Source organism: Pristiophorus japonicus, chromosome 1, assembly GCF_044704955.1.
Source record: "Pristiophorus japonicus isolate sPriJap1 chromosome 1, sPriJap1.hap1, whole genome shotgun sequence".
In the NCBI taxonomy this organism is placed as follows: domain Eukaryota; kingdom Metazoa; phylum Chordata; class Chondrichthyes; family Pristiophoridae; genus Pristiophorus; species Pristiophorus japonicus.
The window spans coordinates 249,472,119-249,494,975 of NC_091977.1; the positions used below are offsets into that span (position 1 = coordinate 249,472,119).

General features: G+C 43.0%; 1 protein-coding gene across 2 annotated transcripts in view; it reads right to left on the minus strand.

Moving 5' to 3' along the window:
• dnah6 (dynein, axonemal, heavy chain 6) overlaps positions 1–22,857 on the minus strand; it is a 669,683-nt gene that overhangs the window by 548,157 nt on the left and 98,669 nt on the right. For both annotated transcript variants that reach the window (XM_070888374.1, XM_070888373.1), the window contains exons 12-13: positions 14,358–14,509; positions 1,221–1,373 (exon numbers count right to left, since the gene is read on the minus strand). In XM_070888374.1, coding sequence (XP_070744475.1) covers positions 1,221–1,373; positions 14,358–14,509 — 305 coding nt within the window. The remainder of the gene's footprint in view (positions 1–1,220; positions 1,374–14,357; positions 14,510–22,857) is intronic.

A 22,857-nucleotide genomic window follows, 5' to 3' on the forward strand; every position in this document is an offset into this window, starting at 1 on the left:
TCTGAAATGTATGGACATAAACTTCCTCGATTTATAAAGCCAAGAATCCCCTAAGCCTTTTTAACAGCCTCCTCAATGTATCTTGCCACCTTCAAAGCTTTGCGTACGTACACCCCCAGGTCTCTCTGTTCCTGCACCCCATTAAAATTGTACCATTTAATTTATATTGCCTCTCCACACTCGAACAAAATTAATCACTTCACATTTCTCTGCATTAAATTTCTTCTGCCATCTGTCCGCCCATTTCATCAGTCTGTCTATGTTCCCCTGAAGTCATTACTATCCTCCTCACTGTTTACTACATTACTACACAGTTTTGTCACTTGTAAACTTTGAAATTAGGCCCTATGTACCCAAGTCCATCTCGATAATATATACCATAAAGAGCACTGGTCCTAATACCGACCCCTGGGGGACACCACTGAAAAGGATGAGGAGTAAATTAAATTTTCAGAAGCTGCTTTGACCAGAATCAGATTGAAGGTTTGTTGGTCACTTTCTGATTGTGGCAGCAAGTTGGCAAGTTGCTCTTTGTTTTTAAATTCCAAATAGGAGATCAGCTGTTTTGCTTTCCTGCTCCTCCCCTAGATAGAGTGTGATTAAAACATTTTTAAAACAACTTCTAACTGGTGAATCACATGAACAAGAATCACTTCATTTCTAATAACCTTCAAATTTAATGGGAAAATTCGAAAATAAAATAATCAAAAACTGAAATGTTTAAACATATAGAAATATTCACAAAAAGACAAAAATAATAAACATGATTCAAATATAAACCTACTTTTCTTTACAAGAAAAACATTTTTTTCATCTGAAGAAATGAATTCTAGCTGCATTCTTACCGCATTGGGTGAGCATTTGCTCGGTGCATGAAACACACTGAAATTGCAAATCTACTCTTCAAAACCAAGTTTACAATTTCAGTACAGATGGCATAAAATGAAATCATCCCTAATTATCATTAAACTATTTTTATTTTCCAAACATGGACTCACACAATGATACCCTTCTCGACCAGTGCAAGAACATAGAGAATGGTTAAAAACCAAGCTCCAGGCTTGGCCTAGCAGTTGTGAAGAAAAGAGCAGTAGGAATTTCCTCTTCACCTTGCTGAAGAAGGATATGCGATAGTAAAGAAAAGTTGGGTTGGGGAAGACTGGAACGTTACCAGTGTATTACATTTACCGTATATATTATGAAAAAAAATTCCAGCGTACCCTATCCTGCATCTCATCAAGGAATAGCAAATTATTCACATACTCCATGGTAGCAGTTGGAACAATTTCGAGTTTATACTCAGCATCCTGTGCTTCACGAATAATAGCATCTGTCTTCTTCTTGGCAAGAATTGGAAGAATCTCATTAATAACCTAACCGAAAGAAATGCAAAACAGTGTGACAAACATTAACAACAAGAGTATTTATTACATTTCTTCTTAATTCCTACTGTATTATTGTCCTATTATAAATAATCAGGTTAAAATTTATTTCAGGCTCATTAAATTAGGCATTAGCCCGCCAATGTGTACATTTTGCCGTAACCAATTTAATTGGGTTTAAGACTAGCCTTATGAAAGCATAAAAAGATACTCCCTTATTTTACTGCCAAATATGAAATAGTGCACAATACTGGCCCAGAATTTGCAGTTGTAATGACGGCAAAACTGTCAGCATTTGCCATTATTACAGCTGTGAAACTGACAGCAACTTCAGGCGTCCACACATGCACAGTTAGAAGCAAAATCTAGAAGTTGCTGTCAGTCATTCCCTGCTCCTCCAGCAAGATGGAAGGTTTGCCAACCAGGCAGAGGGCATCCTCAATGAGGAGGGTAAAAGCGACGCCAGAGAGGAATCCAGGGCGAAGTTTCAGCCAGGATTGTGAGCAGATGGAGAAAAAGGATAAAGCCGCAGCTGGCACAAGTATAGCCATGTTGAGGTCCAATTTGGAACATAAGAATTAGGAACAGGAGTAGGCCATCTAGCCCCTCGAGTCCACTCCGCCATTCAACAAGATCATGGCTGATCTGGCAGTGGACTCAGCTCCACTTACCCGCCCGCTCCCCATAACCTTTAATTCCCATATTGGTTAAAAATCTATCTATCTATGATTTGAATACATTCAATGAGCTAGCCTCAACTGCTTCCTTGGGCAGAGAATTCCACAGATTCACAACCCTCTGGAAGAAGAAATTCCTTCTCAACTCGGTTTTAAATTGGTTCCCCCGTATTTTGAGGCTGTGCCCCCTAGTTCTAGTCTCCTCGACCAGTGGAAACAACCTCTCCGCTTCGATCTCGTCTATCCCTTTCATTATTTTAAATGTTTCTATAAGATCACCCCTCATCCTTCTGAACTCCAACGAGTAAAGACCCAGTCTACTCAATCTATCATCATAAGGTAACCCCCTCATCTCCGGAATCAGCCTCGTGAATCGTCTCTGTACCCCCTCCAAAGCTAGTATATCCTTCCTTAAGTAAGGTGACCAAAACTGCACGCAGTACTCCAAGTGCAGCCTCACCAATACCCTGTACAGTTGCAGCAGGACCTCCCTGCTTTTGTATTCCTTCCCTCTCTCAATGAAGGCCAACATTCCATTTGCCTTCCTGATTACCTGCTGCACCTGCAAACTAACTTTTTGGGATTCATGCACAAGGACCCCCAGGTTCTTCTTCACCGCAGAACGGATCAAAAGAACCAATTCCCACTCTGCTGGGAATGGCAAAGGTATGGAGAAGCCTCTCTATGTCAACTTGGAGTACCACCATGAGAAAGGGTTGGTGAAAGTCAATGACAAGGAGGTATCAGACAAGATCAGTACAATTGGGTGTCAGGCCATGCAGATGGAATGGAAGAGATCGTTGTACTCTTTCTCTGACATTGCGGGATCAGCGGATTATGGCCAGCCTGTGTACAGAGGTAGGTCCACAGACAGCAGCTGTGGGTATGACCCAGAGTACGACGACGTGGATCTTAATCCCAGATTCTTGAAGGATAATCTTATCCGTGCCACCGCCAATGGAGGCAAACCAGACAAGGTACCTTGGCAACAAGAATTGCAACCATATGAAAGTGTTTATATTGGTAGAATGATGCCGGATAATGATGGTAAACCCAGTGGTGGCTTGAGAATATGGAAGGCTCCAGAGCACTACAGATCATGAGAAACATCTCACATCAAATCGGTGGTCCTATTCACCTGGTGCTGATGATGTTGGTGGAGGCTATACTCCAGACTGCAGTTCCAATGAAAATTTAACTTTTCAAGTGAGGACGATTTTTCTTCTGGCCAGTCGAGTCACATTTCCCCCAGCCCCACCATATTTTGAGAGAGAAAGTCGATCTCCCGCTCAAAACTCTCAACAGTCGTTTGATAGTCGCAGTCCACCCACCCCACAGTCACAATAGACACAAGCACCAAGTTACTATACAGGAAGCAACGATAGTTGGTCTCAGGAAACCAGGACAAATTTGGACTACTGAAGCTGATTTTGCCCAGAGGTGCACTCAAGAGAACAGTTTCCATGGAGATCCAGTCAATCGTACTTTATAGCTAGCGAGAAACCACAAGCCACAGGTCAGGATCATAAAAGGAGCAGAGTTGCGGCGGAGCGGGAGCAGCGTGGTGGCCCCAACCTGCGAGAAACCACCAGCTACAGGTTGAGGCCACAAAAGCAGAGAGCAGCATGGAGATCACTTTAGGGAGCAGCACTAGCTGGTGCATGGGGGCGACGACTTGAAGAAGAGCGACTGGATTGGATGTCACCAAAATCCAGGTTGCTGATTGGACTGTGGGCAGGTACAGCAGGAGAGGCGGCAAACAGCAGAGGAGCAGCGAGGTTGGGGCGAAGGAGAAGCAAGAGATTCTAGAGCTACATGATCCAGGAGAGGCGTGAGCTCGGGGCCAGAAGAGTCGAGGGCCCGGGGCAGCCTGAATATAAGGGCCACTGAATATAAAGGGGCTGCAGGAGGGGTCAAAACTAAAAATCATGGTTTAAAAACTAGTATTAAAACACTCTCCCTAAACGCACGCAGCATTCGAAATAAAGTAAATGAGTTGACGGCACAAATCATTACAAATGGGTATGATTTGGTGGCCATTACAGAAACATGGTTGCAGGGTGGCCATGACTGGGAATTAAACATACAGGTGTATCTGACGATTCGGAAAGATAGACAAGAAGGGAAAGGATGTGGGGTAGCTCTGTTAATAAAGGATGATATCAGGGCAGTTGTGAGAGACGATATTGGCTCTAATGAACAAAATGTTGAATCATTGTGGGTGGAGATTAGAGATAGTAAGGGGAAAAAGTCACTGGTGGGCGTAGTTTATAGGCCCCCAAATAATAACTTCATGGTGCGGCGGGCAATAATCAAGGAAATAATGGAGGCATGTGAAAAAGGAACGGCAGTAATCATGGGGGATTTTAACCTACATATCGATTGGTCAAATCAAATCGCACGGGGTAGCCTGGAGGAGGAATTCATAGAATGCATACGGGATTGTTTCTTAGAACATTATGTAACAGAACCTACAAGGGAGCAAGCCATCTTAGATCTGGTCCTGTGTAATGAGACAGGAAAAATAAACGATCTCCTCGTAAAAGATCCTCTTGGAATGAGTGATCACAATATGGTTGAATTTGTAATACAGATTGAGGATGAGGAAGTTGTGTCAGAAACGAGCGTACTATGCTTAAACAAAGGGGACTACAGTGGGGTGAGGGCAGAGTTGGCTAAAGTAGACTGGCAACACAGACTAAACGGTGGCACAATTGAGGAACATTGGAGGACTTTTAAGGAGCTCTTTCATAGTGCGCAACAAAAATATATTCCAGTGAAAAAGGGCGGTAAGAGAAGGGATAACCAGCTGTAGATAACCAAGGAAATAAAGGAGAGTATCAAATTAAAGACCAATGCGTATAAGGTGGCCAAGGTTAGTGGGAAACTAGAAGATTGGGAAAATTTTAAACAACAGCAAAGAATGACTAAAAAAGCAATAAAGAAAGGAAAGATAGATTACGAAGATAAACTTGTGCAAAACATAAAAACAGATAGTAAAAGCTTTTACAGATATATAAAACGGAAAAGAGTGACTAAAGTAAATGTTGGTCCCTTAGAAGATGAGAAGGGGGATTTAATAATGGGAAATGTGGAAATGGCTGAGACCTTAAACAATTATTTTGCTTCGGTCTTCACAGTGGAAGACACAAAAACCATGCCAAAAATTGCTGGTCACAGGAATGTGGGAAGGGAGGACCTTGAGACAATCACTATCACTGGGGGGGATAGTGCTGGACAGGCTAATGGGACTCAAGGTAGACAAGTCCCCTGGTCCTGATGAAATGCATCCCAGGGTATTAAAAGAGATGGCGGAAGTTATAGCAGATGCATTCGTTATAATCTACCAAAATTCTCTGGACTCTGGGGAGGTACCAGCGGATTGGAAAGCAGCTAATGTAACGCCTCTGTTTAAAAAAGGGGGCAGACAAAAGGCAGGTAACCATAGGCTGGTTAGTTTAACATCTGTAGTGGGGAAAATGCTTGAAACTATCATTAAGGAAGAAATAGCGGGACATCTAGATAGGAATAGTGCAATCAAGCAGACGCAGCATGGATTCATGAAGGGGAAATCATGTTTAACTAATTTCCTGGAATTCTTTGAGGATATAACGAGCATGGTGGATAGAGGTGTACCGATGGATGTGGTGTATTAAGATTTCCAAAAGGCATTCGATAAGGTGCCACACAAAAGGTTACTGCAGAAGATAGAGGTACGCGGAGTCAGAGGAAATGTATTAGCATGGATAGAGAATTGGCTGGCGAACAGAAAGCAGAGAGTCGAGATAAATGGGTCCTTTTCGGGTTGGAAATCGGTGGTTAGTGGTGTGCCACAGGGATCGGTGCTGGGACCACAACTGTTTACAATATACATAGATGACCTGGAAGAGGGGGCAGAGTGTAGTGTAACAAAATTTGCAGATGACACAAAGATTAGTGGGAAAGCGGGTTGTGTAGAGGACAAGGAGAGGCTGCAAAGAGATTTGGATAGGTTAAGCGAATGGGCTAAGGTTTGGCAGATGGAATACAATGTCGGAAAGTGTGAGGTCATCCACCTTGGGGAAAAAAAACAGTAAAAGGGAATATTATTTGAATGGGGAGAAATTACAACATGCTGAGGTGCAGAGGGACCTGGGGGTCCTTGTGCATGAATCCCAAAAAGTTAGTTTGCAGGTGCAGCAGGTAATCAGGAAGATGAATGGAATGTTGGCCTTCATTGCGAGAGGGATGGAGTACAAAAGCAGGGAGGTCCTTCTGCAACTGTATAGGGTATTGGTGAGGCCACACCTGGAGTACTGCGTGCAGTTTTGGTCACCTTACTTAAGGAAGGATATACTAGCTTTGGAGGGGATACAGAGGCGATTCACTAGGCTGATTCCGGAGATGAGGGGGTTACCTTATGATGATAGATTGAGTAGACTGGGTCTTTACTCGTTGGAGTTCAGAAGGATGAGGGGTGATCTTATAGAAACATTTAAAATAATGAAAGGTATAGACAAGATAGAGGCAGAGAGGTTGTTTCCACTGGTAGGGGAGATTAGAACTAGGGGGCACAGCCTCAAAATACGGGGGAGCCAATTTAAAACCGAGTTGAGAAGGAATTTCTTCTCCCAGAGGGTTGTGAATCTGTGGAATTCTCTGCCCGAGGAAGCAGTTAAGGCTAGCTCATTGAATGTATTCAAGTCACAGATAGATAGATTTTTAACCAATAAGGGAATTAAGGGTTACGGGGAGCGGGCGGGTAAGTGGAACTGAGTCCACTGCCAGATCAGCCATGATCTTGTTGAATGGCGGAGCAGGCTCGAGGGGCTAGATGGCCTACTCCTGTTCCTAATTCTTATGTTTAGCACAGGTCAGCCCACACTGCGATATGTGTGCGCACTAGGTCCGTGCAGCAGAGCTGGTCTCCAGTCATCTCAATTAATCCTTGCCACTGGAACAAGACCTAGCTCTGTCAAATCCATGTGGTGGCTGGTGTGCAACGGCCACTGTCATGTATTTAACTGTCATTGTAACCCATGTATAAACTGACCCAAGTTGTACACCATGAGAACATTGACCACTGGGTGGTGAACTTATGGGAGACACTCCTAACCTGGACTTTCAGGTATAAAAGGGGAAGCTCCACCCACCATCACTTCAGTGATGGCTAATAAAGGTTACTGGTCAGAGTGACCTTCTCTCAAGTATGGGCCTCATGTGCATTTATACTGTATAGTAAGGACATATTAGCCACCACACGTTAAAAAAAATCCACGGATAGGCATCTTCCACCCTTCAATATGTAGTTCGGGACCTGGAATATCAGGTCCTTCGTTGAAACACCTGTGAACTCATCGCTTTTTGGTGTGGAGGCAAATCATCCTTGATTCGAGGGACCGCCTAAGAAGGAAAAGGAGCTCCTCCATAGACTACACTGCTGAACTCCACACAGCCGGCAATCAATTGAAAGCATTGAACTGATGAGAACTTCCATTTTTACGACATAATATCATTGTTAATTTTTTAAGGTGGGGGGGGGGGTGAGGTTAAGCCTTGTCCAATGAGATAGAATTGGGTTGTAATGGCATACTGAGCAATAACTACTGTTGAATAACCATTCTGGCCTTGAAAATCGAATTTGATATTTGTAGAATGTCAATTTTTTCCATTAGGATAAAAATTCCACGGCTTTAAAATATAATCACTTTTTTTTTTTAAAGTTTGTTTATGATATTTCATCTTCAACCTTAATCCTATGTGTATGTCCCAATCTTTATTTTGTTTGCTGTAAAATGACTAAAAAGTGAAAGATAATCAGAGCATTTTACTTCTTGGTTTGCTATCTATGAGATTTCTTCAATATGATTGGCTTGCTTTGGAGGCAGTTCAGAGAAACATAGAAAAAATAGGTGCAGGAGCAGGCCATTCGGCCCTTTGAGCCTGCACCACCATTCAATATGATCATGGCTGATCATGCAACTTCAGTATCCCACTCCTGCCTTCTCTCCATACCCCCTGATCCCTTTAGCCATAAGGGCCACATCTAACTCCCTTTTGAATATATCCAACGAACTGAACTCAACAACTTTCTGTGGTAGAGAATTCCTTGGTTCACAATTTTCTGGGTGAAAAAGTTTCTCCTCATCTGCTTCCTCGATGGCTTGACCCTTATCCTTAGTGACCCCTGGTTCTGGACTTCCCCAACATCGGGAACATTCTTCCTGCATCTAACCTGTCCAATCCCGTCAGAATTTTATATGCTTCGATGAGATCCCCTCTCATACTTCTAAATTCCAGTGAATATAAGCCTAGTCAATCCAGTCTTTCTTCATATGTCAGTCCTGCCATCCCGGGAATCAGTCTGGTGAACCTTCGCTGCACTCCATCAACAGCAAGAATGTCCTTCCTCAGATTAGGTGACCAAAACTGCACACAATACTCAAGGTGTGGTCTCACTAAGGCCCTGTACAACTGCAGCAAAACCTCCCTGCTCCTGTACTCAAATCCTCTCGCTATGAAGGCCAACATGCCATTTGCTTTCTTTACTGCCTGCTGCACCTGCATGCCTACTTTAAATGACTGATGTACCATGACACCCAGGTCTCGTTGCACCTCCTTTTTTACTAATCTGTCACCATTCAGGTAATAATCTACCTTCCTGTTTTTGCCACCAAAGTGGATAATCTCACATTTATCTACATTATACTGCATCTGCCATGCATTTGCCCACTCACCTAACCTGTCCAAGTCACCCTGCAGCCTCTTAGCATCCTCCACACAGCTCACACTGCCACTCACTTAGTGTCATCTGCAAACTTGGAGATATTACATTCAATTCCTTTGTCGAAATCATTAATGTATATTGTAAATAGCTGAGGTCCTAGCACTGAACCTTGCGGTACCCCACTAGTCACTGCTTGCCATTCTGAAAAGGACCCGTTTATTCCCATTCTTTGCTTCCTGACTGCCAACCAGTTCTCTATCCACGTCAATACATTACCCCCAATCCCATGTGCCTTAATTTTGCACGCTAATCTCTTGTGTGGGACCTTGTCAAAGGCCTTTTGAAAGTCCAAATACACCACATCCATTGGTTCTCCCTTATTCACTCGACTAGTTACATCCTCAAAAAATTCTAGAAGATTTGCCATGCATGATTTCCCTTTCATAAATCCTTGCTAACTTGGACCGATCCTGTCGCTGCTTTCCAAATGTGCTGCTATTTCATCTTTAATAATTGTTTCCAGCATTTTCCCCACTACCGATGCCAGGCTAAGCAGTCTATAATTCCCCATTTTCTCTCTCCGTCCTTTTTTTTAAAAAAGTGGCGTTACATTAGCTACCCTCCAATCTATAGGAACTGATCCAGAGTCCATGGAATATTGGAAAATGACCATCAATGCATCTACTATTTCTAGGGCCACTTCCTTAAGTACTCTGGGATGCAGACGATCAGGCCCGAGGGATTTATCAGCCTTCAATCCCATCAATTTCCCCAACACAATTTCCTGACTAATAAGGACTTCCTTCAGTTCCTCCTTCTCGCTAGACCCTTGGTCCCCTAGAATTTCCGGAAGGTTATTTGTGTCTTCCTTCGTGAAGACAGAACCAAAGTATTTGTTCAATTGATCTGCCATTTCTTTGTTCCCCATTATAAATTCACCTGATTCTGACTGCAAGGGACCTACATTCGTCTTCACTAATCTTTTTCTCTTCACATATCTATAGAAGCTTTTGCAGTCAGTTTTTATGTTCCCTGCAAGCCTACTCTCATACCCTAGTTCCCCCCTCCTAATTAAACCCTTTGTCCTCCTCTGCTGAATTCTAAATTTCTCCCAGTCCTCAGGTCTGCTGCTTTTTTTGGGCCAATTTATATGCTTCTTCCTTGGATTTAACACTATCCCTAATTTCCCTTGTAAGCCACGGTTGAGCCGCCTTCCCCGTTTTATTTTTACACCAGACAGGGATGTACAATTGTTGTCGTTCATCCATGTGATCTTTAAATGTCTGCCATTGCATATCTACTGTCAACCCTTTAAGTAACATTCGCCAGTCTATTCTAGCCAATTCACGTCTCATACCATCAAAGTTACATTTCTTTAAGTTCAGGATCCTAGTCTCTGAATTAACTGTGTCACTCTCCATCTTAATGAAGAATTCTACCATATTATGGTCACTCTTCCCCAAGGGGCCTCGCACAACAAGATTGCTAATTAATCCTCTCTCAATACACAAGACCCAATCTAGGATGGCCTGCTCTTTACTTGGTTCCTCAACATATTGGTCAAGAAAACCATCCCTAATACACTCCAGGAAATCCTCCTGCACATTATTGCTACCAGTTCGGTTAGCCCAATCCATATGTAGATTAAAGTCACCCATGATAACTGCTGTACCTTTATTGCACGCATCCTTAATTTTCTGTTTGATTCCATCCCCAACCTCACTACTACTGTTTGGTGGTCTGTACACAAGTCCCACTAATGTTTTCTGCCCTTTGGTGTTTCGCAGCTCTACCCATATAGATTCCACATCATCCAAGCTAATGTTCTTCCTTACCATTGCGTTAATCTCCTCTTTAACCAGTAACACTACCCCACCTCCTTTTCCTTTCTGTCTATCCTTCCTGAATATTGAATACCCTTGAGTTCCCAGCCTTGGTTACCCTGGAGCCATGTCGCGTTACATTATATCCATTAACAGCTATCTGCGCAGTTAATTCATCCACCTTATTACGAATGCTCCTCGCGTTGAGACTCGGAGCCTTCAGGTTTGTTTTTTTAACACTCTTTGTCCTTTTAGAATTATGTTGTAATGTGGCCCTTTTTGATTTTTGCCCTCGATTTCTCTGCCCTCCACTCTTTTGCTTCTGCCCCCTTTTTACTTCCCTCTGCCTCCCTGCATAGATTCCCATCCCCCTGCCATATTAGTTTAAAACCTCCCCAACAGCACTAGCAAACACTCCAGATAGGACATCGGTTCTGGTCCTGCCCAGATGCAGACCGTCCGGTTTGTACTGGTTCCATCTCCCCCAGAACCGGTTCCAATGTCCCAGGAATTTGAATCCCTCCCCCTTCCTCAAGCCACGTATTCATCTGAACTATCCTGCTGTTCCTACTCTGACTAGCATGTGGCACTGGTAGCAATCCTGAGATTACTACCTTTGAGGTACTACTTTTTAAAACTTAATTCCTAGCTCCCTAAATTCAGCTTGTAGGACCTCATCCCATTTTTCACCGATATCGTTGGTACCGATATGCACCACGACAGCTGGCTGTTCACCCTCCCCTTCCAGAATGCTCTGCAGCCGCTCCGAGACATCCTTGCCCCTTGCACCAGGGAGGCAACATACCATCCTGGAGTCTCATTTGCAGCCATAGAAACGCCTATCTGGTTCACGAGGTTGATTCCGGGGATGAGGGGGTTGACTCATGAGGAAAGGTTGAGTAGGTTGGGCCTCTACTCATTGGAATTGAGAAGAATGAGAGGCGATCTTATCGAAATGTATAAGATTATGAGGGGGCTTGACAAGGTGGCTGCAGAGAGGATGTGTCCACTGATGGGGGAGACGAGAACTCGAGGGCATGATCTTAGAATAAGGGGCCGCCTATTTAAAACAGAGATGAGGAGAAATTTCTTCTCTGAGGGTTGTAAATCTGTGGAATTCGCTGCCTCAAAGAGCTGTGGAAGCTGGGACATTGAATAAATTTAAGACAGAAATAGACAGTTTCTTAAACGATAAGGGGATAAGGCGTTATGGGGAGCGGGCAGGGAAGTGGAGCTGAGTCCATGATCAGATCAGCCATGATCTTATTTAATGGCAGAGCAGGTTCGAGGGGCCATATGGCCTACTCCTGGTCTTATGTTCTTAGCCAGCTTGATGATATCACGGATGCTGGAGATCCCCCAGATTTGGCACCAGAATCAAATCGTCGGGCGAGGTGAATTCCACACCACAGAGATCGCTAGATCTTTGTCTGCAGTTTTCTTCGAGGTCAGCGGAGGTTGCCAATACTTCGCTGCTACCACAAATTCCGGGCCAATAAAATTATACATCATTCCAATTGTAGATGAAATGTAAAATATATATTATAATATATATTTGTCGTCACTTTTGGCAAGTTAGACTTCTTGAAGACATAATTATTTGTCTAGCATAAAGGGGCATAATGAGAAAAAAAATAGTGGTGTATTGTACTGATTAATGTAAAGATATATTAAAATTATTACACACTTCCTGTCAATTTTTTCTATTATAAGTTCCTATGGCTACATGTATAATGGAAAGTGTCTATGTAAACTTGCTATGCTGTAATTACACACTAACCTCAGTGTAGGCACTGCAATACCACAACTGGCAGGAAGGTGCAACTGAAGCGTGACGAGTTTACAAAGGCAGTTTCCATTAAAGGTGGACATAGTGAACGGATAAGGTAAATATAATAATAAAGACAGAATATATGCTTTTAAAATGGGAACTGATTCATAATCACATGCCCTGGTCCAATTATCACCTATCTAACCCCACTTTATCTGAAGGTATATTTGGACTTGACTCCAAGTGCATACCATCACCACGGGAGATTAAACAGTGGCATATTTCCAGTCAACTTTTTCCATTATGAATTTATCAGTCTGTTAGAGAAACTATACTTTCGGGTTACATTTGTGCCGAGGACCCCATTTTGTGATTAAAAACAGTTTCTGCAGAAAACAATCCTCAAGGACCCTTTGTGGCTGATATAAGCTGGAGTCATAAAGGTAGCTCTTTATTCTTTGTGGAGCTCTGACCTTCTCTTAGATAAATCTATCTGTCTTACAATCATATAAGGAGTTTCTTTTACCCTTTCCCCTAGATGTAGTTAGACAGGCAGCATATGAGTAAAGGTCGTGGATCGCTATCATAGTGACAGCGAGTCTCTGGAATGCTGACCTAATGGAAATGAACATAAACTAAGGTTAAAGGTTGTGGACGATAGATGATGTAAAAGCCTGGAGCTGAGGGTATAACAACTGGATCATAGTAACACAAAATTGAAGGAAGAAAGAGAGTTGGCCACCCTGCTACTGAGGTCAGCAACTGCAAGGTGAAGTTTTCCGCAGCCTTTGCATCTTCACGTGTGTTACCGGTCAGTATCATTTCCTCCAATAAATTCAAAAGCGAAAGACTCTAGAGCCAAAATTCAGGATCTGAGAGACCCATTAATGCCCGTTTGCGGCAGCCATTCCTAAAAATTGAATGGCCGCCGCTTTGGGGTCAACGGGCCAACCCGACCTAAATTCAACCCAACCGACTCATTTTCAGCCAATCAGCCTGGCTTTGAATCTAAGGCCCGCCCCATTATGATCCATTTCCCGTAGGACTTGTAAAAATTTCAAAGTCCTGAAAATGGATCTACATACTGTGCCAGAAGTTCCAGCGGTAAGTACCACTCATACTCATAAGTACTCATAGGTGATCCAACTTTCTGGTGCACCTGAATTTCGACCCTTCTACATCTAGAACTCTTTTTCATGGCACAGCGATAACTCCAAGCTGATCGCACCAGCATTTATAACCTGTTGACATTTGTAATTGAAACTGCCTATGTGAACCAGTCATGCTGTAATTATACTGCAGTGCCACCACTGGCAGGAGAGTGCAAATACAGAATGACAAATTTACATAACCATTTCCATTATAAATATAGACATAGCAGTTTTTTAAATTAAAATATGAAAATAAGGACAGAATGTCCCCTTTTTAAAATCTGTTTGGCACCCCACATTGTAGTAAATTGAGTCCCACCATCAATGAACAATTTCAAAAATAAACATTAATTATTTATTACATGTTGTAACTCAACTCACTATAAAATGAGGAGACTATAAAATTGAGTCATAGCATTTAGAAATTTAACAAACCCAGGCAACACAGTCGAACACATATTGGAACTCTGCCCACAATAACATGGAGCGCCAAAAGTACAACTGTAGACGTCCTATGGTCAGTACCAGGCTTCTCTCATGCCATCGGGGAAAGCACTGAGCAGACACCAGGTGCTAATCACCACATCCCCAAATAAAAAGGATATGGTAAGCAAGAGAGAGAAAATAACAGAAAAAAACAAAATGAAGGAATGGTTTGTCCACTCTTTGATCAAGGAATACTTGTCCAGTTAGCCATCTAGATAACTAGTTCCTAATAGCATTTTATCTTCATGAACTCTTTTGAGACAAACACTACAACAGAGGACGTAAATCTGCTTATTTTATTAAATATATATATAATCAACAAGAAAAGTCACAGGATTTTTGACAAATGAGCAAGGTTTACCTCCAAACAGAGTAGTGGTGAAGGAATTAGTGTCTTCTTGAGAGATGTGTTATCAATCAGCAGCAATCCTAGATTTTTAGTCTGCTTAATACTGACTGCATCAGCATGTTCTTTGTGGTATTTTTCCAGCCAACTCACAAAGAAATAAATATCTGAATGAACAGTAAACACCAGATGTTATGTCATGCCATATAACAACACATTTTGCAATTTTGGTTTTGATGTTAATACAGGTATTCTATTTTAAAACAAACAGTTGGCGAGAAATTCGTCTTTTGGTGATAACGGTATTTTTTGCCAAAAATACCACTAATCACACCACTATTTTTTTTAAAGGCCTAAGTTTCATTAGAAAATGCGTCCAGTGGAAACGGTGGTCCTCGACAACTTTAGTCCGAGGCCTTGGGAGGGGGCGAAAAACACAAAAAAAAATTGCAGAAAACAAAAAAAAATTTTTAAATCACAAAACATTCACAAGACACTTACCGACTGAATCGCTAGAACAGAATTAAAAAATATAAAATTTAACTTACCTTTTTTGCAGGTCTTCATACCTACTGCTGTCCTTGGAGCTGCAACGCAGATTTTTCTCGGGCGTTTTTTCGCCCAGAATACGGGTGCGCCAAAAGACAAATTTAAAGTGATAGTAGTATTTCCAGTCTTACACGCCGGCGGTCCGTTTTTCAGCGACATTTAAAAACTGTCGGCACAAGACTTCGACGAAACTAGCAGATCACTGTTTTTCGCCAAAAAAAAACGGGCTCAAGGTTGGGGAATTTCTAGCCCATACATTCTTAACTTAGAAATCTTTCCTGACATTAAACCATATTTTATAAAATGTCCTCAGTTTACTGAGAAAAATATCAGTATAAAGTGGAAGGAAAGTAAAAGAATTAAGTTATGTCAAGGACATAGAGAGGGTGCAGAGGAGATTTACTAGAATGGTACCACGTTGAGAGATTTCAGTTACATGCAGAGATTAGGGTAGCTGGGAATGTTTTCTTTCGAGCAGAGAAGGTTAAGGGTAAATTTAATAGAGGTATTCAAAACATTGAGGGGTTTTGATAAGAGTACATAGGAAGAAACTGTTTCCACTGGCAGGAGGGTTGATAACCAGAGGACACAGCTTTAATGCAAAAGAATCAGAAGTGAGACGAAGAGAAATGTTTCTACGCAGCGAGTTATGAAGATCGTGAATGCACTGCCTGAACAGATACTGCAAGCAGATACAATAGTGACATTCAAAAGGAACTGAATAAATACTTGAAGGGTAAAAATTGGCAGGGCTATGGGAAAAGTAGAACATAAGAACATAAGAAATAGGAGCAGGAGTAGGCCGTTTGGCCCATCGAGCCTGCTCCGCCATTTAATAAGATCATAGCTGATCTGATCATGGACTCAGCTCCACTTCCCTGCCCGCTCCCCATAACCTTTTATTTGCTTATCGCTCAAAAATCTGTCTATCTCCACCTTAAATATATTCAATAACACAGCCTCCACAGCTCTCTGGGGCAGAGAATTCCACAGATTTACAACCCTCAAAGAAGAAATTCCTCTTCATCTCAGTTTTAAATGGGCGGCCCCTTATTCTGAGACTATGCCCCCTAGTTTTAGTTTCCCCTAGGAGTGGATCTCTGCATCCACCTTGTTGAGCACCTTCATTATCTTATATGTTTCGATAAATATAGAGAGGCCAATTGGCCTTCGAGCCAACACCACCATTTAATACGATCGTGGCTGATCATGCACTTCAGTACCCCATTCCTACTTTCTCTCCATACCCCTTGATCTCTTTAGCCATAAGGGCCACATCTAACTCACTTTTGAATATATCTAACGAACTGGCCTCAACAACTTTCTTTGGTAGAGAATTCCACATGCTCACAACTCTGAGTGAAGAAGTTTCTCCTCATCTCGGTCCTAAATGGATTACCCCTTTATCCTTAGACTGTGACCCCTGGTTCTAGACTTCCCCAGGACATTCTTCCTGCATCTAATCTGTCCAATCCCGTCAGAATTTTATATGTTTCTATGAGATCCCCTCTCATTCTTCTAAATTCCATTGAATATAAGCCTAGTCGATCCAGTCTTTCTTCATAGGTCAGTCCTGTCATCCCGGGAATCAATCTGGTGAACCTTCGCTGCACTCCGTCAATAGCAAGAATGTCCTTCCTCAGATTAGGAGACCAAAACTGTACACAATATTCAAGGTGTGGCCTCACCAAGGCCCTGAACAACTGTAGTAAGATTTCCCTGCTTCTATACTCAAATCCTTTCGCTATGAAGGCCAATATGCAATTTGCCTTCTTCACCGCTTGCTGTACCTGTATGCCAACTTTCAATGACTGATGTACCATGACACCCAGATCTCGTTGCACCTTCCCTTTTACTAATCTGTCACCATTCAGTTAATAATCTGCCTTCCTGTTTTTACCACCAAAGTGGATAACCTCACATTTATCTACATTATACCTCATCTGCCATGTATTTGCCCACTCACCTAACCTGTCCAAGTCACCCTGCAGCCTCTTAGCATCCTCCTCACAGCTCACACTGCCACCCAGCTTAGTGTTATCTGCAAACTTGGAGATATTACATTCAATTCCTTCGTCTATATCATTAATGTATATTGTAAAGAGCTGGGGTCCAGATCACCTCTCATTCTTCTGAACTCCAATGAGTATAGACCCAACCTACCTTCACAAGTCAACCCCCTCATGTCCAGAATCAACCTAGTAAACCTTCTCTGAACAGCCTCCAATGCAAGTATATCCTTTCTTAAATACAGAGAACAAAACTGAATGCAGTACTCCAGGTGTGGCCTCACCAATACCCTGTACAGTTGCAGCAGGACTTCTCTGCTTTTATACTCTATCCCCCTTGCAATAAAGGCCAACATTCCATTTGCCTTCCTGATTACTTGCTGTACCTGCATACTAACTTTTTGTTTCATGCACAAGGACCCCCAGGTCTCTCTGTACTGCAGCACTTTGCAATGTTTCTCCATTTAAATTGTAATTTGCTTTTCTATCTTTTCTGTCAAAGTGGATAACCTCATATTTTCCCACATTATACTCCATCTGCCAAATTTTTGCCCGCTCACTTAGTTCGTCTAAAACCCTTTGCAGATTTCTTGTGTCCTCCTCACAAGTTGCTCTCCCACCCATCTTTGTATCATCAGCATACTTGGCTGCATTACACTCAGTCCCTTCATCCAAGTCATTAATATAGATTGTAAATAGTTGAGGACCCAGCGCCGATCCATGCAGCACCACTTGTTACTGTTTGCCAACCGGATAATGACCCATTTATCCCGACTCTCTGTTTTCTGTTAGTTAGCCAATCCTCTATCCATGCTAATATATTACCCCCAAGCCCGTGAACTTTTATCTTGTGCAGTAACCTTTTATGTGGCACCTTATGGACTGCCTTCTGAAAATCCTAATACACCACATCCACTGGTTCCCCTTTATCCACCTTGCTCGTTACATCCTCAAAGAACTCCAGCAAATTTGTCAAACATGATTTCCCTTTCATGAAACCATGCTGACTCTGCTTGATTGAATCATGCTTTTCCAAACATCCTGCTACTGCTTCCTTAATAATGGACTCCAGCATTTTCCCAATGATAGATGGTAGGCTAACTGGTCTATAGTTTCCTGCTTTCTGTCTGCCTCCTTTTTTTAAATAGGGCCATTAGATTTGCAGTTTTCCAAATCGCTGGGACCTCCCCAGAATCCAGGAAATTTTGATAGATTACAACTAATGCATCCACTATCTCTGCTGCCACTTCTTTTAAAACCCTAGGATGCAGGCCATCAGGTCCACGAGACTTATCGTCTTTAGTCCCATTATTTTACTGAGTATGGCTTCTTTAGTGATAGTGATTGTAATTAGTTCCTCCCATACCTACAGACCCTTGATTATCCACTATTGGGATGTTTTAGTGTCTTCTATCATGAAGACCAATACCAAATATTTGTTCAAAGTCTCTGCCATGTCCCTGTTCCCCATTTTTAATTCCCCAGTCTCATCCTCTAAGGGACCAACATTTACTTTAGCTGCTCTTTTCTTTTTTATATATCTGTAGAAACTCTTACAATCTGTTTTAATATTTTGTGCTAGTTTGCTTTCATAATCTATCTTGCCTCTATTATTTTTTTTAGTCAGTCTTTGCTGGCTTTTAGAACTTTCCCAATCCTCTGGCCTCCCATTAGTCTTGGCCACAATGTATGACCTTGTTTTCAATTTGATACCATCTATTATTTCCTCAGATTATCCCTTCTCTTAGTCTTCTCACTGGAATATATTTTTGTTGAGAGTTATGAAATATCTCCTTAAATGTCTGCCACTGCTCATCAACCATCCCACTCTTTAATCTATTTCCCAGTCCACTTTAGCCAACTCTACCTTTATACCTTTGCAGTCTCCTTTATTTAAGCTTAGAACACTGATTTGAGATCCAACTTTCTCACCCTCCAACTGAATTTGAAATTCAACCATGTTATGGTCACTCATTCCTAGAGGATCCTTTACTCGGAGTTCATTTATTAATCCTGTCTCATTACACAGTACCAGATCGAAGATAGCCTGCTCCCTGGTTGGTTCCGCAACGTACTGTTTAGGAAACTATCCCAGATATACTCTATGAACTCTTCCTCAAGGCTCCCCTGGCCAATTTGCTTTGTCCAATCAAATATGAAGGTTAAAATTGCCCATGATTATTGCCGTTCCTTTTTTACAAGCCTCCATTATTTCTTGATTTATACTCCATCCAACAGTGTAGCTACTGTTGGGGGGGGGGGGGGGGGCAGGGGGGCTATAGACTATGCCCACCAGTGACTTTTTCCCCTTATTATTCCTTATTTCCACCCAAACTGATTCAACATCTTGATCCTCTGAGCCAATATTGTTTCTCACTAACGCAAAGGAGGGAGCGGGGCTAATTGGATAGCTCTTTCAAAGAGCCGGCACAGGCAAAATGGGCCAAATGGCCTCCTTCTGAGCTGTATGCTTCTATGAAATATGAAATACAAAAAAGCAATAATGAATATGCAGAAAACCCAAGGATAAGAGCAGAAATGATGGAATAGCCAGTCAGGAGACACTTGGAAAAATTACCAAAGTTTCATTGTTCTCAGAGAATGTACAGCCTGAAAACCAGGAAATGGCAGACTTACTAAACAGCTACTTTGTTTCAGTCTTCACAGTAGAGGATGAGGATAAAATATCAGAGGTACAAAGAAAACTACAGATAAATCAAGGGAAGTTACTAACGAGATTCAATATAAGTAAAAACATGGTGATGGACAAACTAATGATATTAAAGATAGATAAATCTCCAGGACCCGATGGTTTCAATAGATTTTTGGATATTAAGGGAACCAAGGAATATAGGGATAGTGCAGGAAAGTGTAGTTGAAGTAGAAGATCAGCCATGATCTTACTGAATGGTGGAACAAGCTCAAGGGGCCAAATGGCCTACTCCTGGTTCCTATTTCTTATGTTCTTATGTTTTAAAATTTCAAAACTGAGATTGATCGAGCCTGTTCCTCATTCAATTATATCCTGGCTGATCTGTATCTTAACTCCATCTAACCGCCTTGGTTCTGTAACCCTTGATACCCTTGCCTAACAAAAATCTCTCAATCTCTGTTTTGACATTTTGAATTGACCCCCACCCTCAACAGCTTTTTGGGGAAAGATATCTAGATTTCCACTATACTTTGTGTGAAGAAGTGCTTTCTGAATTCACCCCTGAATGGTTCAGCTCTAATTTAGGGGGAGGTCGCACACAAGTTCTGCTGCAAAAGGACACAGATAGGGCAGCCTACAAAAGAACGTGAATGGATACGCACACAGAAATGCTTGGTGCATTAGCAGATCTGCCAGAAAGCCTGAGTGCAATATCAAAGAGCACGGTGGAATCCGACACCAACCTTGCACAGGGCTTTGCACAGAGCTTGGAGCCCATGATTTCAAGCATGGAAGTGATGGCCAACTGCATAAGTGCATTTGTGGATCCAACCATGATGCACAGTCTGATGGCTGATGTCTCAGCTTCCAATGTAGCACAAATAGAAGGCACCCAACATCTGAGTGCTGCAGTGGAAAATCAGCCTTCTGCCATGCAAGCTCAGAAAGCTACCATCCTGGCTGCGTTTACCAGTGGGGAAAGGGGCTTGTAGGGTGTCACAGCAGTCCAGAAATCTGTCCTCCAACAGATGACTAGGAATGCTGAGGCACCGCCCAGAGAGAGTGTCAGTGGCTTCATGGAGCACAAACCTGCTGTCCTCTCTCAGGATGGCAGCATTCGTCCTCCTATCACTTGCACTCAGGCAACTGCAAGGGCACTGACAATCAGCCAACCAGCCCAAACTGCTGTGCCCATGCCAAGACGGCGCCGTCCGCAGCCGGGCCTTCTAGGCCCAGAGCTGCTTGAGGTATACTGCAAGGCCATTTGCAGTGTCCCCCCACTGAAAGTGGCTTCAGTCATGCTGCAGCCACTGGAGGAGCACTTCGTAGGAACACAAGGCCAAGAAAAGGCACACTGAAGACAGGCACGAAGTGAATGCACAAGAGTGGTTAGTTGACTGCCATATGTTATGTAATATTGATTGGATTGATGTATAAAGTTGGATTGGAATGTTTCTTTTGTGGCGACTTTTATTTCAGCATTGTGGCCAAGAACATGCTGTGATGGTCAGTAACAGAGGGAAGGTAAGGTGTGGGACAATTGTTGGATGGGGAATTGGGGTTGTTCTCATTGGTGTCGCAATAGGGTGAGTCGATCACGGACAGCTCGGACAGAAAGAGGCTGCCTGGGTTGCATCCTTACCTCCACTTCTTCCTCTTCCATTTCCTCCTCCTTGCCATATGCCTGGTGGCAGGGGCTACGCCCTCATGATGGCGAAGTTGTGGCGCATACAACAGACCACGAGCCTTGAGACGCACAATGGTCTGCTCTATCAGATTCCATGTGGCAGCATAGCTCTCATTGTACGTATACTGTCCACGTGTTGTTGGGTTGCAGAGCGGAATCAGGAGCCAGGTGGTCAGCGGATAGCCCTTCTCTCCCAGTAGCCCTTCTCTCCCAGTAGCCACCCTCTGCTTTATCAGGGTGGCTCAAAGACTGAGGGAACAGTGGACTGGCCCAGAATAAAAGCATCATGCCTGCTGCCAAGATATGGGACATTCACCATCATGATGTGTTGAGCATGATCACACACCAACTGCACATGCAGTGAGTGGTAACCTTTGTGGTTGTGGTACATCTCAACATTGAAATGCGGAGCCTGCAAAGCCACGTGTATGCAGTCGATAGCGCCCTGCACCATGGGGAAGCCCGCTATCCTGGCAAAGCCCAGTGCACGCTCAGCCTGCTTCTCTCTGGTCATAGAGAAGACAATAAACTCTTTTCTCCTGGAATAAAGAGCATCTGTCATCTCTCTTATGTAGCAGTGGCTGCTGAACTGGGAGATGATACAGGTGTCGCCTGCTCCAGCCAGGAAGATTCCTGACGCAAGGAAATTCAAGGCCATGGTCACCTTCACAGCCACTGGCAGCACTGTCCTTGCCCTGGTGTGAGGCTGCAGGTCTGGTTGCAAGAGTTGGCAGAGTTCTGTGAGCACGTTCTTCAAAAAACACAGACGCCTCACACACTGCTCCTGGCTCAGGTTGAGGCAAGAAAATTGCTTTGAGAAGTCCCTTGGTGGGTAAGACCCCCTGCTGGGAGCCCTTCTTTCCCTCCTCTTCCCTCTGCGAGCAGCTTGTCCTCTTATTCATTGCCTCTGCTCCATTTCCCTGTCATGCTGCAGGCCAGGGGGATGACAATTAGACCACTGGGAGCAAGTGGTCTGACCAGAAACTTTGAAGTCAGAACCAAGGCACTCTCCATTTGCAGCACCACTCCCTGTCACCTCACCAACTTTAATTAACTCTAGAAAGCTCCAAACACTTCCACAAACTTACACAAACCCGGTAGAAATAGGAAATAGTAAGCATAGTGATTATGTTACTGGACTAATAATAGAGGCCTGGACTAATAATCCAGCGACTTGAGTTCAAATCCCACCACAACAGCTAGGGAATTTAAATTCAGTTAATTAAATAAACCTGGAATTAACAACAACTTGTATTTATATAGTGCTTTTAACGTAGTGAAACATCCCAAGGCACTTCACAGGAGTATTAGAAGATGAAATATTTCACACCCAGCCACAGAAGCAGAGATTAGGGCAGGTGACCAAAACCTTGGCAAAGAGCGCCTTGAAGGAGGAGAGAGAGAGAGAGAGGTAGAGAGCGGAGAGGTTTAGGCAGGGAACTCCAGAGCTTAGGGCCTAGGCAACATGAAGGCACGGCCACCAATAGTTGCGCGATTATAATCATGGATGCTCAAAAGGGCATAATTAGAGGAGCAGAGATATCTCAGATAGTTGTGGGGCTGGTTACAGAGATAGGGAGGGGCGAGGCCATGAAGGGATTTGAAAACAAAGATGAG